Raw genomic sequence first — 12621 nt, 5'->3', positions numbered from 1 at the left:
GCTTCCCAAGAGCCAGCTCACAGTGTGCATCAGTGCTGAGGACTCCTGAGAGGTGTACTGAGACAGGGTGCTGTGATGTTTTCAGGAAGCTTTTCACAGCACCCTGCTAGCCCCCATCATCCTACCTTCCCCCCCACCAGCCATGATTTACCTGCTTTGCATAGAGACGCACAGAGGCCTAGTGGTTGCATCATAGTGTTTAAAATAAGATACTTAATGACAACTGGTTTTATTTAAAAATGTCATAAACATGCTCATGATGGAGGAGGAAGAACCAGGGAAAAGTATGAGAAAATTAAACTGCCGCTATAAGTGATCCAGTGGTTTGCTCCTGCAGGGTAATGCAGTATGTTCACTTTAACGCCCCTCTTCCTAGCAGCACAGCCATCCCTTTCCTTGTCATAGAAACATAGAAAAATGACAGCAGAAAAGTCTGAGTAGTTCCAGTCTGTCTGTTTTTTTTTTTATGTTTTCCTCTTTTTTTTTTTTGTTATTTTTCGTTAACTTTTTGTCTGATTTATAACGAACAAGAAAAAAAACTTTTTTTTTTTTGTCCACTTTCATTTACTTCCCTGCTACTCAATTCAGCCACATTACAAAACTTTCACCTCTTAGTAGGGCCCTGTTGGATGTGGGGAAGAGACTTGAGCTGGCTTGGGGCTGAAGTCTAAGTTTGCATGCTGCACTCTCTCCAGGACACCTTCTGCTTAGTTTTGTTCCCTATGTCAGGAGTCTCCAAACTTTCTAAACAACAGTTTACTGTCCTTCAGACTTTAGGAGGGGGGGCGGACTGGGGTCTGTAGGAGTAGCAAATGCCCTGGCATATTTGGGAGGAAACAATGCCCCATATTTGGTCTCATTGAGAGGAATGGTGCCCCGTCATTGGGAGGAATAGCGGCCATCGTTGATGTCATTGGGAGAAATAGTGCCGCATTATTGGTGTCATTTGGACGAATGGGTCCCTATTTTTGGTGTCATTCGGAGGAATGGTGCCCCATCCTTGGTTTCATTGGAAGGAATGGGGCCTCATCATTGGTGTCATAGAGAGTAATGGTGCCCTATCATTGGTGTCATTGAGAGGAATGGTGCCCCAACATTGGTGTCATTAGGAGGAATGGTGCCCCAACATTGGCGTCATTAGGAGGAATGGTGCCCCAACATTGGTGTCGTTGGGAGAAATGGTGCCCCATTGTTGGTGTCATTGAGAGGAATAGTGCCCCATCGTTGGTGTCATTGAGAGGAATGGTGCCCCATCATTGGTGTCATTGAGAGGAATGGTGCCCCATCATTGGTGTCATTAGGAGGGATGGTGCCCCATCATTGGTGTCATTGGGAGGAATGGTGCCCCATCATTGGTGTCATTAGGAGGGATGGTGCCCCATCATTGGTGTCATTGAGAGGAATGGTGCCCCATCATTGGTGTCATTGGGAGGAATGGTGCCCCATCATTGGTGTCATTAGGAGGGATGGTGCCCCATCATTGGTGTCATTAGGAGGGATGGTGCCCCATCATTGGTGTCATTGAGAGGAATGGTGCCCCATCATTGGTGTCATTAGGAGGGATGGTGCCCCATCATTGGTGTCATTGAGAGGAATGGTGCCCCATCATTGGTGTCATTAGGAGGGATGGTGCCCCATCATTGGTGTCATTGAGAGGAATGGTGCCCCATCATTGGTGTCATTAGGAGGGATGGTGCCCCATCATTGGTGTCATTAGGAGGGATGGTGCCCCATCATTGGTGTCATTGGGAGGAATGGTGCCCCATCATTGGTGTCATAGAGAGTAATGGTGCCCTATCATTGGTGTCATAGAGAGTAATGGTGCCCTATCATTGGTGTCATTAGGAGGAATGGTGCCCCAACATTGGTGTCATTAGGAGGAATGGTGCCCCATCATTGGTGTCATTGGGAGGAATGGTGTCCCATCATTGGTGTCATTGAGAGGAATGGAGCCCCATCATTGGTGTGATTGGGAGGAATAGTGCCCCAACATTGGTGTCATTAGGAGGAATGGTGCCCCAACATTGGTGTCATGGGGAGAAATGGTGCCCCATCGTTGGTGTCTTTGAGAGGAATGGTGCCCCATCATTGGTGTGATTGGGAGGAATAGTGCCCCAACATTGGTGTCATTGGGAGAAATGGTGCCCCATCGTTGGTGTCATTGAGAGGAATGGTGCCCCAACATTGGTGTCATTGGGAGGATTGGTGCGTTATCGTTGTGGTCATTGGGAGGATTGGTGCCTCATTGTTGGTGTCATTGGGAGGGTTGGTGCCCCATCATTGGTGTCTTTGGGAGGAATAGTGCCCCATCAGCACAAGAGCTGGGCAAGTAACATTTTCAAGAATAGTCAGCAGTGGCAGACCTCACATTTCTCTACTTACACATTTACTTGTTCATAAAGCTAGCAAGCAAGTCTTACTGTAGTGGTTAAAGCGGCAGTAAAGCACAAGAATCCCCCCCCCCCCCAAAACTTCTGGTGCGCTCCGTCACCACTGACATGGCTTCCATCTTCACCCGGTCTTCCTTCTCAGTTCGCATCCTCCGGCCGTTTGAATGGCCAATCCGCAATGACATCACTCCCTCAATGGACTGCATGCCGTCCATTGACAGCGCAGTGCCCAGCTGCTATCTCCTAAACGGTGCAGGTTTTGGAGATATTTACTTTATCTACAGGTAAGCTTTAGTATAGGCTTACCTGTAGGTATAAATCAATAAAAGGCCTTTACTACCACTTTAAAACTGAAGGGCTGAGAATATTTCTTTACCCCTTCTAAAAGGCTTTCTATTGTGCTGGTCACATGGCTGGAATCCTAGGCATTTGGCCATGTGATCTTTGTTGAAGGAAAAGACAAGTCTTCTGATTGGCTGATCCTCTCTAAACTGAGAACACGTAAATGCCTAGGATTGTGGTTACGCAAGAAGCACTGAAGGGAACTTTCCCATTCCTGGCACATCAGCAGGAGGAGGAAGGACCAGGCGTTTGAGGAGTTAGCAGACATTGGCCTTCCAGAGCACCGCAGGATTTGTTACTCTTTTTCTATATGCTGAGGGATAAAGCTCATAAAAATAAAGCCTTAGACTGGAACATATACCTATTTGTATAAAGAAGCTTCTTAAATAATATATATATATTTTGTTTTTCAGATTGTGTCCAGAAAGAACCAAGAAGATGTCCAGGAGGTAATTTCATTGTTTGGAGTTGGTCCAGTGATATCATTTCTGGTGTTTGTCTTCAGCTTAGCGGGATGAAATACAAAGAGCAGAATTAATTTGTTTGTCCAGCTAAATATCATCCAGCTTTGATGGCTCTTGAAGGACTTGAGTAAGACTTTCAGCTGAGGAAGGAAAACGATTTTCAGATCAGATGACATTAGAAGCTTGTCCCAGGTTTTACCCTAAAGCTCATGTCAGATGAGCGAATAATATGTCACTGCCAATGAAAGCTGGACTCCAGCTTTCTTTAAAATAGATCATTTGGACCAAGCAAACTTCTATCTTCATCAACAGATGCACCATTAGAAGCGCTCAAAGGGCTGTATAAACTGAATGTTGCCCCAGCTACATGAAGTATACAGCACTGTGTTCTGGCAGCGGGACAGAAACTTCCTGTCTTGTTCCCGGATCAAAATAGACAGGAACCTGTACAGCACTGTGTACTGTAGTGTGTGTGTGTATGTGTGTGTGAAAATATATATATATAGATACAGTTTATACATTGCTGCCAGCAGGCACACCTGTTAAAGTAAAGTGGAAGTAAACTCCCATGCGTAATTTGTATTTCTAGTTAAGCCAATAATAATGCTTAACTATAGGAGCTGTAAATATCTCCTATACTTGCACTGTTTAGGAGATATTTGCTAGATGCAGCCTGTGAATGAGTCCTGCTCCATAAACAGCAACTCCCTGCATGCACAGGAGTGACGTCATCATGGCTCAGGCCACTCACACAGCCGGAGTCTGCCCAGAAGGAAGACCGGGTGAAGCGTCTTCAGTGGTGACAGCACACCTCTGGAGGGCTTCATTCTAAGGTAAGTTTTACATAATGTGCTAGTATGTGATGCATATTAGCACATTATGACATTGCCTTACAGTTTGCAAAAAAAAAAAACCAGCAGTTTACTACTGCTAAATTACATTGACATTTTTTTTTTTTTTTTGGGAAAGGAGGAACCTTTCTCAAGTTTTTATTGCTGTATGGGAGGATTTCCTGGATTTATTATCTCCAGAGAAGCTAGAGGAAATAGTGAAAATCTCCCTTAGGGCTCTTTCACACGGGCGATCCGATCAGATCCGCCTGTCAGTTTTTTAGGCGGATCTGATCGGATCCTCCATGCAGCTCTATGGGGCAGCGGATGTCAGTGGAGACACCTCCGCTGACACCCGCTGCCATCCGTATCCGATCCTGTCCGTGAAATCTGGACGGATGGAAACCCTATTTTTCCATCCGTTCAGGGATCGGATCGGATTGGATGAGAGCGGACAGCTCTAAGGCTCCACACACACTAGCATTTTTCATAAGCTCAAAAAAGCTAGAAAAAAACGCTGGATGAATAATGCTAATAGCATTTTTGTGCCAACATCTAGTAGCATTTTAGTAGCTTTTAGCATTTAGAAGCTTTTAGGAGCATTTTAGTAGCATATGGGAGCATTTAAATGATTGTAAGGTCTTTTTTTTTTTTTCAATAAAAGACACAAAAATGTTATACTTATCTCCTCTGTGCAGTTGGTTTTCACAGAGCAGCCCGGATCCTTCTCTTCTGGGATCCCTCTTTGGCTCTCCTGGCCCCTCCCTCCATTTGAGTGCCCCCACAGCAAGCAGCTTGCTATGGGGGCACCCGAGCTGCAGCTCCATGTATCCATTCAGACACGGAGCTGTGGTTCGGCCCTGCCCCCTCTCTCTCTTCATTGGCTAACTGACTTTGACAGCAGCGGGAGCCAATGGCGCTGCTGCTGTTTCTTTACCTATGGAGGGGGGAGTCCCAGGCGGCTGAGACAGTGGTAGACATCACTGGATCCAGAGGGGGCTAAGGTAAACATTAGGGGGGCTAAGGTAAACATTATGGGGGCTGGTGGGGGGGGTGGGCTGCTGCACACAGGTTTTTTCATCTTAATGCAAAAAAATGCTAATAGCTTCTAGGAGCTTAAAAAAAACACTAGTGTGCATGGAGCCTAAAAATAGGGGAGACTGTTGTCACTGGAGCAAGTGTCCCCATTGAAAGATATCTATACCTGTTCTTGTGCCAACTGTAAATAATTGCATTGCCCTTAGTTTCTCTCCCACAGACAATGGTATGTGGGACAAATAGGTTTGATCTCTCTAATAGGGACACAGACAGAAGTAACAGTACAACAGAGATTAGATTCTAAACATTCCTTTTTCTATCCACAAAAAACATTTTGGCTGGAGTTATTTTTAAAGTATAACTATAGCCGTATTAAGACGGTTCGAATCCTGGCCAGTTCAGCAAGGACCGGCCATGATTCAAACTACATATGGGCAGGCTGAATGTACCCAAGTTGTTTGATCGACTAGCCTGTCTTATTATGCATAGATTATTGCTAGTGGCTGTTATAGCCTCTAGCAATAATCACTGTATTCTCCTGGCGGGGACAGCTTCCCCACTAAGAGAACACAATAGCTGCAGGGGGGGGGGGGGGGGGAATCAAGCAACTTTCTTTCCTGCAACCCCCCATCTCATCTGTCTCATCAGATCCTGAATATGATTTGGCCGCCACGGACATGGGTCACCCTGCTGGGTCTGTAACCACGTGCCCGGAATCCTCTGATAGTGAGGATGATTCCTCCACATCTGCAACCACACATGAAAAGGCGCTGGTGGACGCACTGATTGTATCTGTGCGTGAGACTTTACAGATGAGGACTAGCTGCAGCTGCGACGGAGGGGCAGGTTCCCTTTGGCACTCACAAGCCATCCAGAGCGGCAAAGGTGTTTCCTTTCCCTGCCTATTTTGACAGAATTATCGCTAAAGAATGGGAACGACTAAAGCATCCCCGTGGAGTCCCTAAGTGCTTTACTAGGCGTTACCCCCTAAGAGGAGTCCCTTCTTAAGAAGTGAACTGTGTTACCGGTGGTGGACCTTCCGGTTTCCAAATTCAACAAGGCAACCATGATTCCAGTCGAAGAGTCCCCGGCCTTGACTGAAAGGCTGTGGCCCGCATGTACACTCTGGCTGGTTCGGCAATGAGGCTGGTATTCACCAATGCCCTAGTGTCGCAAACTCTGACCGAGTGGGCTAAGCTCCTGCACCCTGACCTGGAGGGGGAACCGCTCCCCCTTCCTTTGTTGAGCTGGCGGACCAGCTGGCCCAGGGACTGCAGTTTATCTGTGATGCCTCTTTGGATGCGGCTCCCTTAATGGCTCGCCTGTCTGTTTTGGCAGTGGTCCTTCGGCGTGTCATTTGGCTCAAGTGCTGGTCTGCGGATCAGACTTCAAAAAAAAAAAGCCTTGACTGATCCTCCTTTAAAAGGAGATCGCCTGTTTGGAGCTATCCTGGATAACATCATTAAAGGTCTCACAGGGGGAAGAGTACTTTTCTTCTGCAGGCTACTAAGGGCAAGGAACCTCGTCATAGACCTGGGCCTTCCTTCTCAGCTCATAAGAAGTTTTTTTGTCCCTCAGGGTCGACTGAAAAGGGCTCAAAGCCTTTCAGGGCCTGTACTGAAGGATGCAGACAAACCTGGTCTAGCAAGCCAAGATCGGGTTTCTCCAGACCCGTGGACAAGGCTCCTTCTGCATGAAGGTGCGCCCTCACCCGTATCGGGGGGGGTAAGAGGAATGTCTTCACTGGTTTCTGGACCCGTGGACTTCCCGGGTTCAAGACAAGTGGGTCCACGAAGTCAATCGGTCTGGCTACAAGAACGAGTTTCGCTCTTGCCCCCCCCCCCCCGGCAAGGTTTTTTTCCTTCCAACTTGCACCTGTCCCCAGACCGCTCACAGGGCCTGTTTGGGGCGGTTCAAGACCTGTTCCTTCAAGGGGGGATTGTACTGGTTCCGACCTCTGAACGTTTTCAGGGGTTTTACTCAAACCTGTTCACAGTTCCCAGGAAGGAAGGCAAAGTGCATCCAATCCTGGACCTCAAGGCGCTGAACTGCTTTGTGCAGGTACAGAGTTCCAGAATGGAGTCCATTCCAACGGTAGTGGCATCCATGCATCAGGGGGATTTCCTCGCCTCTATCAATATCAAGGATGCCTACCTTCACATTCCAATATGTGCAGTGCCGTGCTGGTGGCCCCGTGGGTTCAGTATCATCTGATTTATGCCTTCCCTCCACTCAAGCTTCTGCCCAGACTTCTGCATAGGATCGAGGCAGAAGGGATTCCGGTCATCTTAGTGGCTCCGGAATGGCCTCACCAGGCTTGGTATACCAATTTGGTGCCGCTGGTCACAGACATTCCTTAGCAGCTTCCTTTCAGGGAGGATCTTCTGTCCCAAGTACCAATCTTCCATCCTGCTTTACAGTCACTGGCTTTGACGGCTTGGCTGTTGAACGCCAGGTGCTGAAGGATAGAGGTTTATCTGATTTGGTGATTCCTACACTGTTGAAAGCTAGGAAATCTACCTCTAGGAAGATCTACCATCGTACATGGAATACATACATTGCATGGTGTGAGTCTCCTGGCATTCTTCCTCGCTCTTTCTCGGGGGCTCAGATCTTGACCTTCCTTCAACGGGGGGTTGAACAGAAGTTGGCCTTGAGTACCATCAAGGGCCAGATGTCGGCTTTGGCGGTCTTCTTCCAATGACCTTTGGCCACACACTGCCTGGTGCGTACCTTTCTTCAGGGTGTCCGACATTTGGTTCCTCCAGTTCAGGCTCCGTTGCCGCCTTTGGGATCTTAATTTGGTGCTTTCAGCTCTACAGAAGTCTCCTTTTGAAAATATTTGGGAGATTCCCCTGCATACGCTGTCCCAGAAGGGGGCCTTTTTATTGGCCAGAGATCAATGGGATATTGCACAGTGAGTTCTCCTGTAGGATGCCGTGTATTACCAGGTGTTTTCTTATACAGTATAGAGCTGGTCCTTTACACATATGATGAAGCCTCGGCACTTTTCTGACATAGTGACAAGGACCAGCTCTATATAAGAAAACACCTGGTACTACACGGTATCCTACAGGAGAACTCCTTGTGCAATATCCCATTGATCTCTGGCCATTTTTATCTGCATTTCTGGTGAGTGGGGAACCGAGAGGGGTCACCGTCACCTGGAGCACCTTATATTTTAATTTCTGCACTGGAGCACTTTGGATTATATTGATCACTTTAATGAAAGGAATTTATTTACTTCAATTGAGTCACATACTTGCATATATTTATAGCACTATTTGCACATCTTAATACTAATGTTTTAGGTTTTTTGTATACATGCTAGCGCTGTTTTAATTTTGATTTTACCATTTATATATTATACCATTAGTGCCGATACTAGAGATAGATTATGGGGTTAGGACTGTATATATGGCTGCCATGGGAGAGCAGTTGCAGAAGGCACGATCTTGGTGGTTAGGAAATGGCTACTCTTTTGGATTTGAGAACTTTTTACCAGGACTTTATACACATTATATAGGGAAAGATCTACATATCCCTTAATTAGAAACTACAGTATAGTTAATTATTATTTTGGTCTCTTGGTGTTATTTACAATCTAAATCACTGATCTTGTCAACAGTCTGTCCCAATGGATGCTTTAATCCCTTGGCGCAGTCTCTTTCTGCTTCCATTTCTCATTCACACTCAGCAAGGTTCTCTATGAAAACAACAACAAATCTATTTATATGTGTCAGCAACGCAATCGCCTGTGCATGTGAAGACCTGATTGGCTGATTAGGGTTCCTGATTTTAGGTTAGAGGATCAATATGATAACTGACCTGGTAACCTGTTCAGAGAGAGACCAGGAATGACAGTCTATGCATTTCTATCAAGGCCGGTTAAAATACTAAGCTTATAATGGGGCTGTCATTTGTTATACAGTTGGACAGGGCATGTATTTATGTAGGATCTCTCACTTAAGCCCTGGTTCACACTGCCATGATATTGAAGCCGACATCCCTGCATGACTTCATTGTGGCTTGCGCACAACTTCTTTAAAAAAAGTCAATGCAAGTCCTGGTGAAGTCACCCCAAAAGTAGCGCAGGAACCTTTTTCTAATTTGGAGGGACTTCAGTCGCACCGATTAGAATGATTCCATTGCCGTTCATGGGGTGCGACTTATTGTTCGACTTTGAACTCTCAAGTCACAAAACAAGTTGCAGCAGTGTGAACCAGGGCTCAGCAATTATTTGGTAAATAAAAATATACAATGCACTGAAATAGTCCATGCTCATTAAAGTTTTATTGATCTTTTGGTGAGTGATTCTCCTATTTTGATTTTTTTAAGGACCATATTAATTTATGGACTTGAGTTGGATAAATATTTTTTATAGGAGTTCACCTTCCAATTAATTTTTAGTATATGTAGGTGCTCCAATCCTTTGCATTGTCATGTTCATTAAAGGATTCGTAAAAATAACCCAAATTTACCTACAAACCCCTGTCTCTTCCTCCAGCTCATGTCCCAGTATTAAACCCAAAAGCAAACTTTTATTATATTGCAGTTTACCAATTTTTACATTTGACAGCAGTATTGTGTGTTGGTTTTTTTTTTTTTTTAGTCTTTCTTTTATTTTTACCTGGTCATATACTTAGCTACATAGTAGTTGAGGTTGAATAAAGACGATAGTCCATCCAGTTCAACCTGTGTAGGTGTGTGGGGCTGTAATCATCTCACATAGCCCTGAATGCTTTGATCTTTGGGATGTACACAGAGTCTTTTAAAAGTAGCCATACTCCCCGTCGTTACTACCATTTGTGGTAGAGAGTAGGGATAGACCAATTATCAGCAAGGCCGATATATGTGGGGCCGATATGCACTTTCCGCGATATATCGATATCGACCCCGGAACTGGCCGATATTTTTGTGACATCATTCTGCCTTCTTTTGCCACCTCCCTCGCCTTGGACAGCCTCGTCTGGAGTCGGGACTAGTCTCGCGGGAGTGTAGCACAGCTATACACCCACCAACAGCAGCCCGGTGCCAGCCAGCCACCCACATCCACTGGCCCTGTACCAGCCAGCCACAGGCACTGTACCAGCGAGCCAGCCAGCCACCCAAAGACCCTGTACCAGCCAGCCACCCACCCACAGGCCCTGTACTAGCCAGCCAGCCACCCACAGGCCCTGTACTAGTCAGCCAGCCACCCACAGACGCTGTACCAGCCACCCACAGGCACTGTACCAGCCAGCCACCCACAGGCCCTGTACCAGTCAGCCACCCACAGCACTTGTGCCAGCCAGCCACCCACCACAGGGTGCCACCCACCCATAGGCTCTGTACCAGCCAGCCACAGACACTGTACCAGCCAGCCGCCCACAGGCCCTGTACCAGCCAGCCACCCACAGCCCATGTGCAAGCCACCCACCTACCACAGGGTGCCAGCCAGCCACCCACCCACCACAGGGAGCCAGCCACCCATCACAGGGTGCCAGCAAGCCAGCCATTAAGCATTAAACAAAAATGAACATGTTCAGTACCAGATTTGTATCAAAAATTGTCTATTTTTCAAAACTTTAAATGTACAAAATATCGCCCCATATCAGCTGATGCGTTGTGACCAAAAAATCGGTATTGGTCTATCCCTAGTAGAGAGTTCCACAATCTTGTAGCCCTTACTGTAAAAAACGCCTGCGTAGCCTGAGGTTAAATCGATTCTCCTCTAATCGCATTGTATGGCCTCGTATCCTCTTGCATTCGTTGCGACTGAATAGTTTTTCTTCTATGCTCAGATCACCATTGAGGTATTTGTAAATCGATATCATGTCCCCTCTCAGGCGTCTCTTTTCCAGGGAGAATAAATCAAGCGCTTGTAAGCGCTCTTCATAATTAAGGTCCTCCAATCTCCTAAGTAGTTTAGTTGCCCTTCTCTGGACTGGCGACCAGAACTGGACAAAATACTCCAGATGTGGCCGGACCAGAGTTTTATAAAGTGAAAGGATTTATTGTTTTATCTCTGGAATATATCCCTTTCCTTATACATGCTAATATTCTGCCGGCTTTGGCAGCTGCAGCTTGACATTGCATGCTATTGCTTAGTCTATCGTCTACTAAGACTCCCAGATCTTTCTCCATTTTTGATTCCCCCCAGAGGTTCCCCCCCCATAAAGTGAATTGTGTGTTTATGTTTTTAGTCCCCAATACCTTACACTTCTCCACATTAAACCTCGTTTGCCATGTAGTTACCCACTCTGTTATTTTGTTCAGGTCATTCTGTAAGATTTCTGCATCATGTGAACCTGCTTAATTTTGTGTCATCTGCAAAAACTGAGCTTGAGCTACTGATCCCTAACTCAATGCTATTTATGAATAAATTGAACAAAATTGGTCCCAGGACTGAGCCTTGGGGGGACCCCACTTACCACCCCAGAGCAGTCTGAGTATGCGCTATTTATTACCACCCTTTGGACACGCCCCTTTACCAGTTTCGTATCCAAGAGTAAACCTTGTGGTCGATGCCTGTAGACCTTTTATTTTGTAAATTAAGTGCCGGTTCAAACCAACGCGGCACGACTTCGGGGGCGACCTGTGAAGTCGCGTGCAGCGCGACTTGCACGGACTTCACAGAATGAATGACTATGCAAGTCGCTCCACGTCGCCCCGAAGTAGTACAGGAACCTTTTTCTAAGTCGGAGCAACTTGTGTCGCTCCTATTAGAACGGTTCCTGTACCACACAATGGGACCGCGACGGACAACGACTTGTCATGCTGACAAGTGCCTGACAAGTCGTATCAGTGTGAATGGGCTCTAAGCGTTTGTGGGGAACTGTATCAAATGCCTTAGCAAAATCCAGGTACTCCACATCCACTGTTCTCCCCCTATCTAGCTCACAGCTCACCTCTTCGTACAATGTTAAGAGATTGGTTTAACAAGAATTCCCTTTTGTAAACCCTGCTGATTACTGCTGATGATGTTGTTCTCTTTAGCAAATTCTTATATATATAGTCCCTTATCATCCCTTCCAGATGTTTACATACTATTGATGTCAGGTTGACCGGCCTATAATTTCCCAGGATATGCCTCTGCCCCTTTTTGAATATCAGTATCCCGTTAGCCTTCCTCCAATCCCCTGGTACAGTTCCTGTCATTATACTGTCTGCAAAGATCAGGAACAGTGGTCTAGATATAACCTTACTGAGTTCTTTGAGTACTCTCGGATGTACGCCATCCGGGCCTGGTGATTTGTTTGTGTTAAGTTTATCCAGTCTTTCCCTGATTTCACCCTCTGTTAGCCATAGTGGCAAGTCCTGTGTATTACTACTAACCATACAGTCATGGTCAGTGTACCCCTCCTTTTCTTGTGTAAAGACTGAGGAGAAGAAAGCATTAATCACAGTTGCCTTTTCTGTGTCCCCTGTAACCCTCCTCCCATCATCGTTAATTATGTGTACAATATGCTCGGACCTCGTTTTTTCTGCTGTTGATATATTTAAAGAATTTCTTATGTTTCTTTTTACTTCTTTACTTTTCCTCTGCTATTTGTTTCTCGAAGTTGATTTTGGCCA

The 12621-nt window shown here is 46.1% G+C and overlaps 1 protein-coding gene across 1 annotated transcript in view; it reads left to right on the top strand.

Moving 5' to 3' along the window:
- RPS6KC1 (ribosomal protein S6 kinase C1) overlaps nucleotides 1-12621 on the top strand; it is a 297897-nt gene that overhangs the window by 11767 nt on the left and 273509 nt on the right. Inside the window, exon 2 of the mRNA XM_082251364.1 lies at nucleotides 3146-3181. Coding sequence (XP_082107490.1) covers nucleotides 3146-3181 — 36 coding nt within the window. The remainder of the gene's footprint in view (nucleotides 1-3145; nucleotides 3182-12621) is intronic.

This window comes from Pelophylax lessonae (genome assembly GCF_965119305.1).
Source record: "Pelophylax lessonae genome assembly, chromosome: 3".
NCBI classification, from domain to species: domain Eukaryota; kingdom Metazoa; phylum Chordata; class Amphibia; order Anura; family Ranidae; genus Pelophylax; species Pelophylax lessonae.
Note: the sequence above shows the minus strand (reverse complement) of the source record. Positions and strands in the feature narration are given on the sequence as shown.